The 20,173-nt window shown below is 42.0% G+C and overlaps 1 protein-coding gene across 4 annotated transcripts in view; it reads right to left on the reverse strand.

Moving 5' to 3' along the window:
- Positions 1–1,493: 1,493 nt before the first annotated feature.
- The window catches only part of IKZF2 (IKAROS family zinc finger 2), a 109,118-nt gene continuing 90,438 nt past the window's right edge, over positions 1,494–20,173 (reverse strand). For all 4 annotated transcript variants that reach the window (XM_063162648.1, XM_063162649.1, XM_063162646.1 and 1 more), the window contains 3 exons: positions 15,786–15,923; positions 8,124–8,267; positions 1,494–3,197 (listed from right to left, as the gene is read on the reverse strand). In XM_063162648.1, the coding sequence (XP_063018718.1) occupies positions 2,473–3,197; positions 8,124–8,267; positions 15,786–15,923 (1,007 nt within the window). In that variant the 3' untranslated portion in view covers positions 1,494–2,472. The remainder of the gene's footprint in view (positions 3,198–8,123; positions 8,268–15,785; positions 15,924–20,173) is intronic.

The raw sequence follows: 20,173 nt of genomic DNA on the forward strand, positions 1-20,173 counted from the left end.
TTTCTCCTGCACAAACAAAATCTGGCTGCACCAGGCACAAGACAATGAGAATGGTCCAGAGGATGGCACTGGTTCATTTGCCCCAGTTCCCTCTCCATTAGGGTGAAGAAAGAAGGAGGGGGAGGAACCCAACAACATTAAGAACAATGTTGGGAATAGATCTTTAAATCTGTCTCTCCAAAGCTTGCATATTCCCAGCCTTGATAGGTCTCACATTACACAAGATGACATTTCTCTCCATATTGTATTATAATTAATAGGCTACTGCAAGACTTTACCAGCTCCTACTTAATAGCATTGCAGTGCTGGGAAGCAGTCATCAGGTAATCTGGCCATGATCTACTGTATTCTTTCTAAACACAGGTTCTAGCTGCCAAGAATGTCACCATAAAAAGATTTCAATCAATACCTTTCAGCTCCTACTTTCAAATGCTCCAGGTCTAGGAAGAGAAGGAGAAAAAAACCCAGTACCCTCAAAACGAACAGCAAACTGGCATATGCATCAAGTGCACAGATTGGAGGGAGCAGATGGGAATTCATTATGGCCTGATCTTGCTCTCTCTTTTATACTTTAGTAACTTTATCCTTTGGAAAAGGTCTCCCCAGGCGCATGGAGACCGTGTGTGCGGAGGGGGTTAAACCCATCCAGATCTTTCCATTCTCAAGCTGCGCTCTTGTTGCCAAACAACAACATTTCAATTGTGATTGGTACAAACAGTTGGGTTTCAATGGCAATCTGTCCTGTAGGTTTAAGCCCAGTTTTTACTGATGCAACTTGCTGGGTGCTTGCTGCCTTTGTTATTTACTGAGAGAGAAAGAAAGGAAACAAAACAGATCAGTGGACTTGTTTTCTTGTCCACTCTGTGTGTCAAGGACTCTCTCTGGAGTGTGCTTCTCCATTTGCTTTCCCTACAGGGAAATTATTAAATTAGGAACAAAAAAGAAATCTTTAAGCCCAAATCAATACCCAGCACCTACATCTCCACTTATCCCTTTCTGAAGAAGCAGGGAAGATAATATGTGACCTGTTGGTTTGCTGGCCTTCTGTGCTCTCCAAGAGCCAAGGCTATCCAGCAAAACCTGCTAATACTTTCACCCCTAAATTCAGCAGAACTGATGATGTACAAACAAAAGGAAGTGAGTGGTTCAGCATATTAGGAAGTAAGAAGTCAACAAGAGAAAAAACAGTCAAGGTTGGGATCCTGATGTAGCTGAAACAGTTGGGGCAGTTCCATTAAATTCAATGGAGCCAAGAGGATTAATGCTGGCCAAGATCTGGCTCCTAATGCTTTCCCAGCTGCAAGTCTCAGTTTAGGCCGTTGCCAAGAGGTTAACACTGTGATAGTAGAATGAGAAAGTATTTACATAATTATGTATCTATATATACCTATATTTAAAGAACACTTTGCTACTAGACTTTTGTCATTTTTAAATCCATAATTTTAACCCAAAAGTATTTCTGAAGAGCAGCAGAGTAAACTGAAGAGTCTTGAGTAAACTACAGGCTCTCTCACCCACTCCTAGGCCACTTACTGTCCGAGAAGCAAGTTTAAATGTTATTTCTAAATGTTCTTTCTTAAAACTTAGGGTGCAACTAAAGAAATAAGGCTTCCAAGGGTCTCTAAGAAGCCAGTGAGACAACACATAGGCATGAAGTAACAGAATATCAACAATTCTAAAAAAAGGTGCTTCATAAGTTAAGGAAAAATAAAAATACAAAGCCTCAAACTTACCACAGAAGGCCCTCAGACTTATGAAACTAAACTGCTATAATGTGGTACAGTGTTAAGACATATATTTCTTTTTCTTTTTTTTTTTTTTAATTTATTTACATTCTAGAGGGGCAATACACACTGAACCCAGGAAAACAGCTCACCCTTGAAAGTAATTTTGAGAGGAATATTGACTTTGATTCATGCTCCTAACTCCCTACCAGTTTTGCTTTAAAAATAATTGTTCATTCTGCAGAACAAAGATCCCCCCCCTTTCCTCCAGCCACCGAAAGCTCGCACCGAATCTTCACATTAGAAAAAGGCTCTCCTCTGAAATGTTTCTACCTATTCCTCTGAAATTCCAAATGAGTGGCATCTTGTTGGGACTTGAAAGCACCTGGCATGGTTGAGCGACATCCCAAGAGAGGACATGGTGTACAACTGACTGAGACAGACACAGACTGCCTTCCAACTCCCACAGCAAGCAAGGCAGGTCACTCCCCAAGAACTGATTGCCACAACAAACCCCTCTTTTATCCATTCCCTTCCTTCTCTCCATTCTTAAGCTGGGCAGAGCAAATGAGGTTGGGTCCACAAAAAATAAGGTTAATAATAATAATAATTAAACAACGGCAACAACGACAACAGCAACAACAACAAAATAGGCGTCTCAATGTCTGAGGAAAAGTGGGATTGTAAGTGCAGTATTTCTTCATGTGCAGTTCTTGTACTTCATAGAGTCCCCTTTGGATGAGAAGGCCTAGCGGAATGTGTGCTCCCCCCGGACTATGTGCGACGAGAACTCATAGCGGTCCTGGCTCCGGTAGCCACAGATGTTGCACTCCAGCGGGTCCCGGTAGCCGTGGCAGCCCATGTGGATGGTGTACATGACATGGTCCAGGAAGAGGACGCGACAGTGCTCGCACTTGAAAGCCCTAATCTGCTCCCCTTCTCCGTTGATCACCTTGTACATATCCTTTAAAGAGCCCTTAGAAGCTTTTGTGACATCCAAAGGCTTGGCCTCCTCCTTCACGTAAGCCGGGTTTGGCTTGATCTTGGGGGTTAAGGCAGCGTTTCCTGGGTAGGACTGGCGGTCGTCGTGGCTGCTGTCTGAGTCAGTAGAATCCAGGCAGCTATTGCTGGGGGAGCCCTCTCTATCCTGGATTCGACTCTTTGGTCTGATGAGGGAGATGGGGCCATCCATGTTGTTCTCGTGGCTGTCAGCTGTTTCCCTGCTGATGGGCCTCTCTATCCTGCTGGGATGATAGACCTGAGCGTAAGCTGAGCTGATGACCGGGGCCACCTCTGCGATTGTGCTCGGTGTGTGCTGCATCAGGGGGTGAAGTGCCTCAGCTCCAAGGTAGGTGATTGCATTGGTGATGGCTTGGTCCATCATGTGAGACTGCATCAGCTCAGCCTCCTTGTCATAGCTTAGGTTCATATCAAAGGGGATATCTGGATAGCCAAATCTCATGAACTTTTCACCTAAGAGATAAAAGCAAATCCATGAGCAAAATCAACACAATCACGGCAATGTTTCACTGCAAAAGAGACAGAGACCTCCTGACTTGGGGTGAAATTATTCCAGAGTCTGAAGTCAACCTCCTTCAATTTATTACTGACCTCCTATCAAGTTCCTGTCCTGAGATGGATAAACAGTAACCTCACCAAGAGCTTTCTTCTTTTCTTTTTTAAATTTATTCCAGGTGATACATGTGACTGCAGCAACTTCCAGAGAAATTCCAAATCTTCAACTGAGCCTGACTGTGCCCTCACTTCAAGTTAGGAAATACAACTGGATTGAAATATTGAGGCCACTGAAGTTCTATTCCAGAGTATACTATTAGCTCTGGTTACCAGACTATACCACTGAATTTCTGACAGAGTATGCCATTAGACATCCTCTCCCCAAAATTCAAGAGACCATTTCACACATGGCCCACAATCTGAGGTGCCTCACACCTACCTAACAACAGGGCTGAGCAGTGAGAAACCCAAACAACAGGTACAGGGGGCTTGTTATAGTGGCACCTTTAGAGCCACAGGATGTAAATCCTTTAACCAGCAGGAAAAAACCCCAAACATTAAATGACAGCATGTGGCCAAGAATGAAGCCATTTACAGGAGCAGTGGAGCCTCATCTTTGCAGTTTTCCTCCCTCAAAAAAAAAAAAAAATTTCCATCCTTTTTGGACTGAGAAAAAAACCACACACACACTGCTCCATTCCCACTGTCTAATTAGGTAAGAAAACAAATAGAGAAACCAGGTGTATAGCTTTGTTTCACTTGGTAAAAGACAAAAGCACTTTTCACTGACACAGGATAAATTTATACCTAATGATGCTGAAGCTGGCTGGTTCATCCCTGTGAATCCTCACTCACATCCTTGTAAGATTTTAACATCAATGGCATGACAGATGTGCAAAACCAGAACCACATGCTGGTGCATTATGGCAGTCACAGGGCACCATGTAACACATCACAGCTCTCCTTGGAGGAGAACAGACTGACCACTGCTTCCACCAGGGCTCAGCTCAGCAGCACTGCTTTTCCAGTGATGGCTTTGGAGAGTCAAAGCTCATGGAATAACTTCTTTTTAAACAGGAAAGGTTATATGTACATGATACAAGATGCACATGCTCCTCTGTGTTCACACATGCAGTTAGCTGGTTGTTGACAGCTAATTTTTAAAGCTGATTTTATGAAGTCTGATAAATAATTTTGGTTGGTTTTCATTGTCTTTGTTACTTCACTTCCTTGGTACATAAAACCAGACTTTTTTCCCAGTAGCATAAGTTAATATATTCAAGAAGTCACTACTTACAAGTGGTTTGGCTACTCAAGAATTAAATTACTCAAGAAGCTTCTTCTATCACCTTTTGCCAAAATTGCTTGGAACACAGTGTGTATAAACCACTATAAGAAACAGAACTGTAATCCCAAATCTCTTCCAAATTGCATTAGTACATTTCAACACAGCTATCACTCAGCATTTTATTTTTGACTATAATAATTCATTCCACTCAGAGTGACTTATTCTAAAGTGATGCACAGAGAAGAACCATGATGTCCTTAGAGATGATGATGCATCACTTCTACTGGGGAACTTAGCCCTGATTATCAAGGTGATTAAATGTAAGTCTGAAGTGAAGCACATGAATATTCCTCCTCTGTTCAGCAAAACTGCTCACATGGCTGGATACCATACCACACTTGTGTACCTATGATGTGTACTCAGTGATGGTCCTGGGTAATCTGACACAACTTGTGGATGATTCTTGCCATCAAACATCCTCCTTTCAGTGTTTTGCTGTGGTCTGGCAGCCTGTGATGGCTGTACTGCCACAGACAGGATGGACAGCTCTGCAACTGGACACTCTGTCTGGTGCCCACTGGTGCCTGTCACCTGCTCTGGCCTCCTGTGTCATTCTTGTGTTTAGATAAAGAAGTAGATCTGGTGAGGGTCTGATCCAGCTCCCAAACACACTGTCAGTCCTTTGCAGGCTTTACAGATGAAGAAATATTACCCATCCTTTATGGGCTACTTGCATAAATGATGCAAACCTTATTTTGATTCCTTTCATCATCCATGTTTAGTTACTCCAGCGCAGACAGCAAAGAAAGCTGTAAATTGCCAGTGACCTGAATTATTTATTCCTTTAATTATGAACCAGTTCCAAAGATGTCAGAGTCTGAGAAATGGAGTGTGACATAAAAAAGCAAAATAAATGATAACATGGGAAGGAGAAGGCGTAAAACGCAGAGCTCAGAAGTAACCAATAAATGGTCCAATAGACCAGTACAATGTGGTTTCCAAATTAAATTCCTCTTTAGCCAATTCTGTACTTTAAATCAGTCCAATCATTCTGAATTTTCATTTAAACTATGCTCAAACTCTATTTATCCTTGCCCTACATTAGAGAAGCAGAAGAAGAAACTTTCTCCCCTCTGGCCATATGACATTCAAATAAACCCCCAAACAGGTATTTGAAGCTAGATCAAAGCACACAGGCACAGCTGTCCTGTGATACCTGGAGTTCATCTCATCAAGTCTCTAAAGCAGCTGCAGTGCTGGACACTTGGGAGAAAGCTACAAGAAACCTTGGAGGAGGCTGTTCCAGCATTTCCCCCTGGGGAAGTTTCTCCCTGACCCCCATTAACCAGAAGCTGAGTGTAATTTGGCAGCCGGCTGATCTTCATCTGTTCTGAGACGCCCGTGTATTTTTAATTCTTACTCTAACAACCATGGTCTTATCGTAAGCCACATAAATGTCTCCTTTTGCATCCTGCCATTTCTTAACCTCGGTGACATTCTGAGAGGAAGCTCCAAATTCCAACTGAAAATACATGAATCTGCTTCACATGATTAGCCTGAAGACGGCAGCTTTTAATTTAACCGGTGTCTGCCTCTCCCTCATTGAACAAGAAGCAAAATGAAGTACTCACACTCCTGCACATCACAAATTTTTCTTTCTCTGGAGTGTGCCTCCACTATTTCAGCTGGTTTGGTATGACTAGTACCTCAAGAGCAGATATATAACCAAGTCTCTCATGCAGAAATGAATTCATTCTATTTGCTGTACCCTGCTTCCTTTCCTCCTGAAAATTCAGCCATAGGAGAGACTGTGGTCCATAACCACAGTCCCTTGGAGACTGCTGATCAGAAAGAGCAGTAAAGCACTGATAGATGTAGCATGCAAAGATTTTAGCTTATGCTTACATGACCTTCTCATAAACACCATTAAGTTGTTTTGGACAGGTGCCATGCTTGCAGTATGCACAGGAAAATTTCCTGCAAGCAACAGAACCATTACACATTCTTCCTGATAGAGCTGAACAATATTTAATTGGGGAGAAAAGGGGAAGAAAAGTGAGGTCATGGTGGAGGGGAAGAAAAATAAAAAGAAAGGCAGCCAAGTGAAGACTGCTGTTATTTAATCTAAACACTGTGATGCCACTAAAGATCAGAAAAATAAGATATGGTAAAAATGAAAGGGGGTACTTTTTATCCTACATATGGCTAGTGATATGTTACTAGATATTAGATTAAAAAAGGATTTATCTAACAACAAAGTATATAACCTGCTGAAAAGAATAATAATGTGGTATAGCATCTCTCAGGCAAAGATTTCAAATCAGTAAATTTACCTCTGAACACAAGAACAACATATGGTCAATGGTGCACGAGTGGACAAGTAAAATCACCCTTCTGGTTTAAACACATACCAACATAGGAAATACTGATGTCTCCCAGTGTTCCCCATGTGGGATGGATCATTGCTGGCCTAACCTGGGCTCAGCACTGATTTTTGGGAATGGCCAGCTGACTGAGAGCAGCCAGGTCAGTGTGTCAGTCCCTGCAGGTGAGCTGCTGCACACTGCTCGCCCCCTGCTATTCCAAACCATGCAGCTTACTTACAGCCACCTTCAGGGGTGATTTAACTCATCCATCTGAATCTCCATTTAGCTGAGGGGCAACAATTTTTCTAAATGGCTGTGCTAATTACTTACAGTCCTGTGATGCTCTCTGTAAGTGTCCTCAGAGTAGGCAGAATGAGACACCCTGAAGTTGTGTGTGACTGCCCTTCAGGGAATGAGTGTGGAGAACTCCTATTACGTGACTGCAGAGTCTGACACTTACCCCAAACAATTCTCTGTTCCAGCTTCCCTCCTAAGAAGTTTTGCATTGCTTCAGTAGCAGTAAAAAGAAGCTTTAAGTTACAGCTAAAACCAAGTAAAAATCTCCATACTGTCACCTGTTACAAGCTGAGTAATTTTAATATGTCAAGACACAAAGCAAAATATGAATTCTTGACCTAGGATTCTAAATCTGGTAACCAAAAGCCACCCAATGGTGTTTCTTATTCATGCATTGATAAGTTTATTGTGTGCAGAGTGCTGCACTCAGAGCAAGAACTTCTTCCAACACAAGGGATGTGATTTACTTCCTCATTCCAGTATTATCAGACCAAGTGTCAGGAATTTAATACAAATTAGAAGTCTTGAGATACTTGTTGCTTGTTTTTTTAACACATATGGAGACAGATAATTATATGACAGTCTTAGCTTGTTTTTGTTTTTCTGGAGCAAGGAGAGGGAAGATGACAAGTCCAAATCTCAAAAGGGCTAGAGAGAAGTTTAAAAAAAACCCACAAACAAAACAGTGTGAAGTAGAAAGCTCAAGGTTTTCTCAGGCATTCTCATGATAGTGGACTTTGATTTTGAATTCTCTGGACTGGTAAAATGAATTCAATAATTACCATGATTTCTTGCTGTGATTTAACCACCTCCATTGCTGTATCAGAACCAAGTTGTGAGTGCTACTTTCCCCCTTGTTCTTCTGGCTATTACAAACAGCACATAACCCATAGCCATGCACTAAAAAGAATAAAAGGCTCATTTCCAGCTTACCCACAAACTTCTGTGGGGTGGAGCTTTTACGCTTTCCCATGTTGCTAGACAGCTTCTCTATAACAGCAGGTCTCTCAAAAGGCACCACAGAAATATTGTTGTCCATCACAGGCTCTTGTTCCTTACAATCTTCCAGAGCAGGTACTACAAAGAAACCAAAAAAAATTGGTATATCAGACAGGTCTGGTCTACACTTCACAGAACACAAATAATTGAGCCCTGCTGATTGTGCAACAAGTGCAGCACAACATAAAGCAAGGTGTGAGAATATTTTGGGCATCAAGACAGCAGTCACCTGTAAGCAGAGTCACATTCACAAAACATCTGTCCTTGGGAACATTTTATTTAGCAGAAATCCAAATTTAAGCATTTATAAAAGGGCTTGTTTTGTTCTGGACACTCATTATCACCAGTGAGGAGAGGACACTTTTGAAAACTCACTCTGCAAGTGACATTTTGTATTACTCTCTCTTCAATATGGTCACCTGTCAACAATGTAAATCTTTAGTTATCATTCTTTGTGTATTCCCTTCATACATACAGCATAATCACTCTCAGTATTATCTTTTTGCACTAATCTCAATGATTAAAAATCACACACGGCATTGATGAGCTCTGTTTGCTGGGCCTGGCTGTGTGTTCCCTAAGACAAAGGGTTCTCAAATGAAGGATCAGTTTGCTAATGCATATTTCCTCTCTTCACACTGCAATGAGACTGTAAAATCAACACACACTGCACTGGAATTGCAAGATTAACATCACATGGAAATTCCCTTCAGAATCAGACACAGAAACTACCCATTTTTTGATTAATATTTTATCCCCTCAAGCACAGATCTAACTGTCTGCAAACAGAGGTTTTCTGCATCTCACTTCACATCATCAGGGAGCAGGGATCAGCAGGGAGCATTCCTGTGCTAACTACATCAGGGGGAATGCTCATACACTGTATTTGAGAGAAGCCAAAAAAATCAATAACTTCTTCTGTCTTTACTCATTTCATTCCTGACATTTGTCAGTTTAGGGAATAAGGTGCTAAAGGAAAAATGTAGGAATTGCACAGGCTCTTAACCAGGGGAGTGAGCCACTTGCACAGGGGTTTATGCCTTTTGCTGATACAGCCATTCTTAAGCACCTACAAAGTATTTTGGTTTTGTTGAGCATCCTCTTCTAATCAGTGGTAGCAGACTGTGGATCAGGCCTGGAGAATCCCAGTCATTTGCAATATCTATCAAGTGTGTAGCTCTGCTCTGCTGTTATGAGTTTAACACTAGGCCTAATTATCCTGCATTCATCCTCAGAAGGTAACAAGAAAAACCTGAGAGGGATCAGCCACTAGGGCATGTGCTAAGGGATGGTTGGGGTACAAACAATGGATGGCAGAAACACAGGAACTGGGGTGATGTGGCACAGAGTTCCTACAGTATGTAAACTGAGAGGAATCCACTGCATTTTCTGTCTTAGCTCAGGCTCCCAGCAAGGTGCTGGGTATTGCAGAGGTGGCAGAGAAGGCCTGGCACCCTCCTGTTCTGCCAGCCCTCCTCCTGTCTCTCACCATGGCAGCCTTTTGTGTCACAGACACCTTCTCCCAGACAGTGCCATAAATGAACACCACCAGCCCACTTTCCTCCCGTGGGAACTGCACTACCTTCAGGATCCTGGCATGGAATAATCACCCCCCTGTTCCTAAACACAGCTGTTTGCTAGCACATAATACACCAAAAATGGGTGATAAAAGCCTTGTCTCTGCCTTCTTTCTAGTAAGGAAGAGCAAATACCAGGCAATTACAAAACAGAGTATCTGCTCAGGTGAACTTCTCAATTCAGACATCCATAATAAAAAAACATGGCAATTTATTCATTTGATTCCATTTGTGCCTCTGCTGCTATGGAAAACTGAGCACTTTGAGGCTTAGAATCTACCATATGCTGCAAAATGATTTACTCTGCTGCTTTTTTATTTGTACAGGATGCTCCCCCTGAGAAACACAATGGTTTCTCATTTACAAGGCAGTCCTGCTGGCATCACTGAAAGGGAGGGGAAAAAAGCATAAATATGAAATGAATCTAATGTTGCAACAAAATGGGATGCAGTGTTCAAGTGACCTAATTAATGCCCAGTGCAGACTGGGAGGCCTGGAATACTTTAATAGCTAAGGGTAAAGTTTTAAGGTTAATTAAATACCCTGCTTGGTCAGGAGCTATGTGCACTACTCAAGTATTTACCAAGGAGATTTGGGCAGAAAGAAAAGATGATGTCTGCTGATTTTCACTGGGAACTGGCCTCTGACTGTCCTGTTTGGCTTCCCCAGGCTCAGGGGATGCAAGCACACAGGGTGTGAATCCTGGGATGTGACAACCAAGGGCCATGTCCACCCTGGTGCCACTTCAAGGATTTCCAGCCCTTGGTGCACAGGACACACAAGGCTGGTGGTGTGGTACTAGGAAGGTGCTCAATCCCACCTAGGAACACCTCTGCAAAGCATCCTGAACCAGTTCAAAGCTCCTGATTATTTTAAAAGCCATCTGAATAAGCCCCAAATGTAGTGACATTTGTATGGTCTTATAACAATTAAGTAATAATTAAATAATTCTGCTGCTGGGCATATGTGTGTAAAATTTCCTACACATAATTTGAAACCTTTCTTCCATGAAAAATGAATAGTGCTAAAAAAGACATCTGCTCTTCTCTAAGTCAGGCAAAAATCCTGCTTGGACTCATTTTAAAACTAAAATCATCAACAATAAAAGCATTTTGTTTTCCATCTTTCATGCTGAAGGTACTTTTTCCCACGTCAGAACGAAGTCTATAATCCAGGGCACTTCTCTTTTGCAACAGAATCACTGAATCACACTAATATTTGTGTTATGATGGAAATAAGTTACCAGAGTGTGTTTTGTTATGCAGATTTCCTGGGAGAAGGGAAAGAAGGAAATAATCTAGTTTCTGAAACCATTTAAACAGCAGGCAAAACTGGACCAAACAGATGAGATACCACATTTCAGAAACACTAAAAGTTAAATATCACATTAACAATTCAAGATATATTAATTTTCATTTCAATTTAAACAACACACAAATAAAGGACACATAGCCCAGCCTGCATTTTTTTTTTAAGGAAAAACAAAACAAGAAAAAGGGAAACCAAACTGATCACACACAACCACCAGCTCTCAACAATCAGCTGCTCTGTAGTAGAAGCTCGTGTACACATTTACTCAGCAGTAAATGCAATTCCTTTTTTGTTGTAGTACATCCTACTTCATTACCTTGAACAGCTGACAAGATATAACTAGCTCAGATACAGCAACTCATTTTATGCTGAGCATTTACAGTCTCAGCTCAGGAAGACTTTTTTATTCTAAAAACCCAACTTCCAGAGCAGGAAAAGCCCACGCTTGAGTGTGTTTCTGTTCAGGGATGTTGTTCATCAGCTATCAGGGTGTGCTGCTGGACTGCCCATGGAAGAGTTCACTGCCTCTGACACTGTCAACACTCAATTGTAATTAATAAAAGTATTGTTTCCGAGCTAAACTCTGAATTCATAAACTTGGATAGTCTTCAGAACAGTCTTTTTTCCTGAAGACATTGTTGTTTCAATCATAGTGAATATCTTTAATTTTTAGCTTCTTAATTTTTAAGAAACTACATGAACTATTAAAATAGTTTATGCTGTACCAGTGAGGAAAGAATAGGGGGAAAAAAAAGAGAAGCAAAAAAATTACCCAGTGTGTGTTTTGCTGATAAATATTTTGTGTGCAGACACCAGACACTGAGCTAAGTCTCAGTTGGTATAAATTAGCATTACTCCATCAACCTCAATTTCCTTTCTGAGGCTCACAATATTGCTATTTAAAAGAAGTGTGTGTGTGCAGAGAAATGACAGGAAATATTCCCATGGACCCTGGTGGGAAGTGTCCTGTGGGACCAGCATTTTAACGATGTTTTAAGCAACTATGTAAGAGGGAAAGACACAAGGCCATTGTGTGTTTTATGTGGAGCTGGCCTTTGAGCCTCACAGCCTAGGGCTAGGCTGCTTTCTCCTTCTCCTGAAAAGAGCACCCTTCTCCATTCCTGGAAGAATTTCTCTGGACTTTTGGCTTTGTGGCAGTGGAGAAGAAGATAGAGCTGGGTGCAAACCTTAGCTAGCCTTCAACATTTCTCCCTGTTCTTTCCTGCAAAGGGCACGTTCTTGGCATGCAGGGACTGTCCCTTTTGTCACCCCCACCACACTGCAGACTGATTTCTCCTTCCAGAGCCAGCAGTGCTTAGCTGAAAAATTTCAACAAAATCATGGGATCTCTCTTGCAGCATCTTTCCTGCTGAGCAGGGAACAGGAACACAAGGAGGGGCAGCTCGACAGGCAACTGGCATCCTGCAAGAGGATGGAGCAAGACCCAGAGATTTCTATACTCCTACCCAGCCCCCAAAACCAGCCCTCCTTCCCCCTCTCTTGTTTCCCCTTGTGGCTTCAGTCAGGTGATCTAGCCATCTGCAAGACAGAGATAATCGAAAGCACCAAAGTAGATGTCTGTAGCATGCCTGTAAACTGATGGGCTTGAGCACAATGCTTGAAAAAAATCCAAACCCTCTAGGGGCTGCTTCCAGCTTTCTGGAACAATTAGTCTCTACAGAAATAATTTGGATCAATGCTTAGTGTTGGCCAATGCTGGTATTGTTAAATCAGGAGGAGCAGGATGCTGGTAGGGATCAGAAAATCCCCACATCTCTCTGTTCTGTGTGCAGTGGTAAAGTTGAGAGCAGGAGTCACACCAAAACACACTCCAATGCTTCAAAATGCCCAGCAAAAACTAAACACCAAGTATTTGGAAACAGAGTTAGGAAAGCTCACCCCAGTGGGATGCAAAATAAAAGTCTCCAAAACACACTCTTAGTGATCCCTCAGGGATATCATTTCCATGTGTGACATGGGAGACAAGGAAATGAATACAGATTTTTCAGGGTTAGTATAAGGCCTAACATGAAGCTGAGTAACCATTTTTATTCTCTTCCCTGGTGTCTTTTCAGTCCTGGGAAAAAGGATTTGCTGCAGACCTCTACAGGCTGGTGCTCATGACCCTCATGCTGAGCTCACTGTGTGAGTGGTGTTGGGATGGGAGCTGGGATTTCTGACTGGTCCCAGCTGAATCTGGAGCTCCCTGTTACTGTCTATCCTCACTGCGCCCTCTTTAAACAACTAAAAGGAAGACACTGGATCAAACATCCCCTTAAACATTCACCAGGGGAGGCACAGACATATTTGCCCAGAGGAGAAAGAGGCACTGGTTGAATTCAAAGTGCTGCTTTAAGCTAATTTTGTTGAGAAAAGTGAAGTGGTTGTGTGAACACTTCTATTTTGAGCCCAAGCAAAGTCAGTCAAGCTGTAAATAAAAGAACTGTCCACATGGGATTTGCACTGGTTTAACTTCAGGTGGTAGAAAAATCAATGCAAGGTCAATCACTGCAGCTTCTTTGGGCAGACAAGGTTAAGGACTTACCCTTCCTGTCATGGTGTTAGCTTAGAAAAAAGCTTTAGATTTCCTCAGAAATTTTAATTAATTTAATTTATTATTTTAATAAATAACTAATGGAACTAATGAAACCAGACATTGAGCAGCATTTGGGAAGCTCCACCACAAGAGGATCTCAAACATCCTGGCTGTGGGCAGGCTCCTGTTATTCCCTAAGGAAAGGCTGCCTGAAGGCATCCCTCCCTGGTTAACAGGCACAAGGAGTGGGTATTTTGTTGGGAATCAATTCAGTGCTTCAACTCCTACCTAATTGACCAAGCCCACAACAGGTACCTCCAGAGCAAAGCCCTGAAATCTGCCTTTTCACTGACTTTTACCAAAAAAAGCCACCTCAGGCACATAATCACTCGTGTCAATATCTTTAAAACATCCGTGACATTTTAAATGTTGACTTTAGTCTCCAGGGTGTCTAGAAAGAGAGCAATTACTTAATAGAGCTGTATGAATATTTTGGCAACATGTACTAAAACTGTCTAATGTGCCTTTATAGGCTTAAATTGATCATGGGAAAGTACTATTTTAAAATTTTTGGAGACTTCTGTCACCAAAATATAGCCTATAGTAGCAATGCTGAATAGATTTTATTTCAGCTTGCATTTTCAGGGTTTTAAAAATTATTTAAAAGAAATTATTTCCAGATTAAGCCCAATGTCTCCACTCAGTCATGATAAGCAAAATGGGAAAAAAAAAGAAATTGAAGTGTTCTTTTGCCTTTTCATTTATGCACAAACTTTTTTTTGTTTTGTAGGTATATGGCAATTTTTAATCAAAATGGAAAGTGTTCTTATATTTTTTGAATACTAAAAGATTTTTAAGTCTTCAAGTATCAAATATCTAAAGACAACTTTCAAAAGTTAAAAGAAGTTCAGTTTTAGAAGAGTTTGTGAGACACTAATTTTGAATAAAATTATAAGTGTTTTTGGACAGCTACCATTTAGCATTTAGTGCTACAGATAAGCCTTCAACCCTGCAGTCTGAGACATTATGCTCATTATCCATACTAATAACTCCTAAAATTTCTGAAAACAAATTCACAGAGTTTGACATTTCTTGCTTTCAACAATCTTTTTGGCAATCTTCAGTCCTTATGTATATTAACACATGCAGTGTTAGTTAACATATTAATACCAGCAAATGTAAATGCATACAAACATTTTTTTTTGGTTACAATTACTTCTTAAAACACTATTGAATTCCATTCTGCTCTAGAGATTTTTACATCCATCCCTCCCTTTTTTGGAGGCATAAGACAGCATTATAGAAGGTAAAAATAATGACTTCTGAATAACTCTGCCATCCTTATCTTTTCTAATTATCACTCACTATCAGAAAGGAAGGAGGAGAGAATCATACATTTTATACATGGCTGCCACTCCCAGCATTAGAAGGACATGGAGCTGCTGGAGAGAGTCCAGAGGAAGCCTTGGAGATGCTCCAAGGGCTGGAGCTCCTCTGCTGTGGAGCCAGGCTGGGAGAGCTGGAGAAGAGAAGGCTCCAGGGACACCTCAGAGCCCTTCCAGTGCCTAAAGTGGATCCAGGAGAGCTGGAGAAGGACTTGGGACAAGGGATGGAGGGACAGGACAAAGGACAATGGCTCCCCACTGCCAGAGAGCAGGGATGGATGGGACATTGAGAAGAAATTCCTCCCTGTGAGGGTGGTGAGGCCCTGGCACAGGCTGCCCAGAGAAGCTGTGGCTGCCCCATTCCTGGGAGTGTCCAAGGCCAGACTGGACAGGGCTTGGAGCAACCTGGTGTATTGTAAGGTGTCCCTGTTCATGGCAGGGGGCTGGAACTAGAAGGTCTTTAAGAAGCCTTCCAACCCAAACCATTCTATGATACTATGAAATGACTTTTTGGGTAATTTTGAACAGGTGACTTGGCTTTATTTTCGTGTCTGCATATGTGCACATACTAAAAAGTGAAATACTGACTTAAACAAAATAAGCACAAATAGGGCTGTTAAACTGGACAGAGTGAGGATTTCAGCCCCTCTTTTTTTTCTCCTCCTGCCTCTCTGAGTGTCAGCAATCTCTGAGATGGAGTTGATGGAAAGAAAGGAAGAAGAGATGGAAAGAAAGCCGCACGAGCCGCTCCGCGTCCGAGGGAGCTCTGGAGGCGCTTTGCACCCACCATGGTGACTCATGACCTGCCCAGCAGCCTCCAGACTGACATTCTGCAGGTAGTTGTGGCAGCGTTCCTTGTGCTCCTCCAGAGAACTGCGCTGCTTGTAGCTCCGGCCGCAGTAGTTGCACTTGTGAGGCTTCCCCACTGCGGAAAGAATGAGAGCACGGGGTCAGATCCATCACCAGAGCTCACACCTCCGCCACAAACAACTCTTGTGATGGAAACACACCTGAGAAAGGTTGCTCGTGCCCCAGGTCTCTCTCCCAGGCCCGTGCTCCCACCGCACACGCCTCCTCCCACCCGCCAGGTGCTTTGCCCCATCCGTTTTTCACACTGACGCTGTAGCAGCAGAAGGAAAAGGAGGCGGCCTCGGTGGCAAAGCAAATAAACAGATGCTGAGAGGGGGGAAAATACCAAGCAGCTGAATCACACCCCAGCACCAAGTCTCGTGGGAAAGAAACTTCTGAGGCCTTTGGCCCTTGGCACAGCTGCTGTCACAAAATTGAGCTGCCCCAGTGGCCTAATTCTTATCCCAACTGTGGGGAAACCTATTACGTGGCTCAGAGTTCTTTCATTGAGAACACTTTGCCAAAATTACTCAGGGAGGGTTGGAAAATAAATTGAAAGTAACTTTGGTAACAGCACTGCTACGTGCCAGAACTGAACAACCACCAGTAATTCAGAGACCAGATAATATAAAAAATATATATAGTATAAATATATGTACATAAAAATACAAAAAGCCATGTACAATGAAAATCAAGCCAGATGAATGCAAGACATAACTCAAGTTTTTAATCTTTTTCATTTTGCTCAGCAGCATTAAGCACAAACGGCAAATGCTTCTTAATACACGCAAAACCTGGCACCAAATTCTCATAAATTATATCCATTTCATAGTATGTCATTAAGAAACCACAAGAATGGCCTAGCCCAAGGCCAGAAAGCTAGCCAGAAGGTATTTTGCCAAGTGGTGCTAATAAAGGCTTTTAATATAATTTAAACTTGTAGAACATGAACATTTATCCTCTAATAACTAAAGAGCTATTAAGTCAGTGCTGCAAGTCTAGTAAAACACCATTGGCTGCAAACTTCAGGGCTGGCTGAGGGAAGGGGAAGGTCAAACTTCTCCCAGAGTTTTGAAAATCTTAGGTAAGAATTTTAGTTTCTGGCCAAAGGAATTGAGAACATCCTCTGTTGGGTAATCTACATGTTTCTATTGGGTTTGTCCCAATATTGAAAGCTTTTCAGAGTAATTTACTTAATGAAATCTGAGCTGTACTAATTGCAGCCAAACTGCATCGTCACCACTGGGATAGGGGAATGCAGCAAAGCCTATGGGGGGACAGGCACAGCCAAGAACGAGCTGGGCAGAGGGCTCAAACATGAAAAAAGGAATTTGATGAAAAGAACATGCTTGCAGAAAGGTTCAGGTTTTCCCAAAAAGTTTGCATGCATATTTTAGTGGTACAATCAAGGGGGAAAAAAAAACTTGCTTTTAATAAGTATCCAGACTGTGGATTTCTTTGTTTCAAGACAAGGCTTATCCTCAAGAAAGTGAAGATAGAGAGTTGCTGTGGCCCTCATTTTAGTTTGCTCACTTGCTTACAATGTTGCCATAACTGATGCTGGTAATGGAATTCTCAGTGGAGGCCCAGCATGAGGCTCATTATCATTCCCAGAATAATTGCCCTTGATGTGAACGATGTGGATCGAGCCCCAGCTCTTAAACATAAACCAGCCAGTTCATTCTGGAGGCACCTTTAGGAAAACACACCAGAGGTTCCCCAGGATGGAGAGGCTTCTATAACCACCATTACAATGCTTCATTGTAGATGCATCTAGATGGCATCAATGTCTGTCAGTCTGACACCTTCATTAGAAACCTATGTGGTGTCTAATAAAAAAATCCAGTGCAATGGAAGGAATTATGTTAACTGAGCTGAAGCAGGGCTGAATTAGCCCACCCAGTTTGGCTACATTAAGCTATCAAGCAACTTAGATAAACTGTAAGGCACAAGGAAAAGGGGTGATTGCTTGCAGCTATTTTAGGCAGCTACTATTAATTACATTATTATCATTTAACACAGAGAGAAATATTCTGCTACAACCTCATATTATAAAAAATTATTAATTAACAGTCAAAAACCAGGTTTTATTAGACCTCTTCAAATGGTTGCTCCCTGCATTGCAACCATTTCAGTAACTATTCACATATAACATGGCAGAGTTTTTCCAGTGATATCTCGGATGGTCAGCTACCCAAATTCCATCAAATTTGAAGGTTAATAGAGAGGATAAAAGTTAATGATAAAGACATGATTTCTACAGGCAATATGGGATTTGAGGAACATAATTCCTCAAGGAAAGGAAAAGGGCCTGTACACACTTTCTCTTCTCTGGGGAAAAGATAAGAGAATAAACAACATGTGGCAAATGTTGGTCATGTTGCTTAATACACAGCTGCAAAGAATGAAGTTTGTGAGCATCAGTTGAGTAGTATCAAGCACAACTCCCTTGGGTTCATTTTCCAACTCTGTCCCTCCTGGCTCTAGAGCTGCAATCACATCCTAGCCCCAGAGGTGTAAAATATTACACTATAATGGCACAGAGATTTACACTATAAAATTACACAGAGTGACTGGGACTTGTGTTGAAGAGCAATTGATCAGGTCAGACCACAATGGAATCAGTTCTGATAGCAGGAGTTTGTGTCACCAGCAATTCTCACAACCCGTTTGCTAAGAGGTTCAGTGAGCTGAGGCAGCAATTACAGTCAACATTTTAGAAATTGTATCATTGTGACAAATGTCAAGCCACTGAAAGAGCTGCAAATATCCCCTTGTATTCTCAAAGAAGTTAATGACAAAAAAAAAAATAGAAATGGAAGTGAATGTTGCCAGTGGGCGTACATTTCTATGTATTTCATATTACCTGATAGAAAGCTGCAAAAGCCTTTTAGAGCATTCAATTTCAGTGATAATCTCAACAGCATACTTTGTTCCACATAACAACCTGACATGAAACCACATGACTGACGAAAAATATTTCAGCCTTTGTCAAATACTTGAGTGTAGGTAAACAGCAATATTCAAAATTTGCCCCCAAAACATGTAGCTCAGACTGCTGGGCATAAGCAGTGTCTGACTAAAGGGCATTGAGGGGAAGGAATCCAACAGCACTATATCTACCAAACCCCTCTCAAAACCCCAAAAAACTCCTCTCAAATGTAAAGAGAGTTTCTACCACCGAGCAGAATGGCTCTTTCTGCCTCAGAGCCATTTGCACTGTGAAACCACTCCAGGTTTGCTTGACTTGAAGCTGCCTTCTCCAAGATCCACACGTACACGGACACCACGTTCAGCATCACACACAACCATCTCTTGCCAAGCAAAGTCAGGCTGGAAATGCCTGGTTTGGGGTAATTATTCTGTTATCAGCTTTTCAGGATCAACAATCAGATAAAAAATCACCGTCACTTACTCTCACAAAAATGACACAGTCAATGCAAGCAAGCCCAAAAAACTTGAGAAATCTTTGATCTGTTGTTGAACTGGGAAAGACCAGAGTGCTGGGCAAAACCCAGCGGCCACACCTATGAAACAGCCAACTTGAAGAACATAAAAACCCCACTTTATATTTCTTACTGAAATGTCAGAATTTCCACACATTTAAGCTTAGATTTGGACAGATGACAACATGGCACAGAAAACCCACAGTGGAATCTCAGCCTCAAATGGAAAATATTATGACAGTCACAGTGAAAAAGACATTTAAATTTGAAGTACAATTTTTGCCCTGGAAACAGGTGAAACACTCATCGAAATTCACAGCAAAATGGATTTTGCTTGTGAAATTAAAATGCTCATGTGGAGGGAGGAGGGGAAAGAGGAGGAGGACATAAAAGCAAGGTGTTTCTGAGTTAGGAATACTTTGAGTCCTGTGGGTGAACTTTGATAGCTGGGAAGTCTGCGTGCAGCGACGACGAGATGCTGTAACTCTAAGGTCAATATTCAAGACAGAAAGCAGACTTGGGCCCAAGGAAACTTCTTACAGTCATAAAAAAGGTCAGTGAAAGAGAAAGAGCCCTCAAGGCATTCACAGAGCATTTTGCTCTCAAAAGAGATGGGAGTGAATAGCAGAATATAAAGTAAGTCAAAGGGAAACAATAAGGCATCCCAGGTACCACCTTGCCATAAGCACATAAAGCAAGGAAGCCTTATGGAATGGGTTCAGAGCTGCAGTGCACTTTGGTGAGCTAAAATCCTGCCTCCCTTAAGAGCCCTGACACCACACACAGTGCCTGTTTTGGGCAGCACATTGTGCTGTGCAGCAAAGCAGAGCAGAATTGCTCCCTGTCCATTGCTCATGTCCCTGGCCACAGCTGGAGCACT

The sequence above is a fragment of the Melospiza melodia genome, chromosome 8 (genome assembly GCF_035770615.1).
Source record: "Melospiza melodia melodia isolate bMelMel2 chromosome 8, bMelMel2.pri, whole genome shotgun sequence".
Classification (NCBI taxonomy): Eukaryota; Metazoa; Chordata; class Aves; order Passeriformes; family Passerellidae; genus Melospiza; species Melospiza melodia.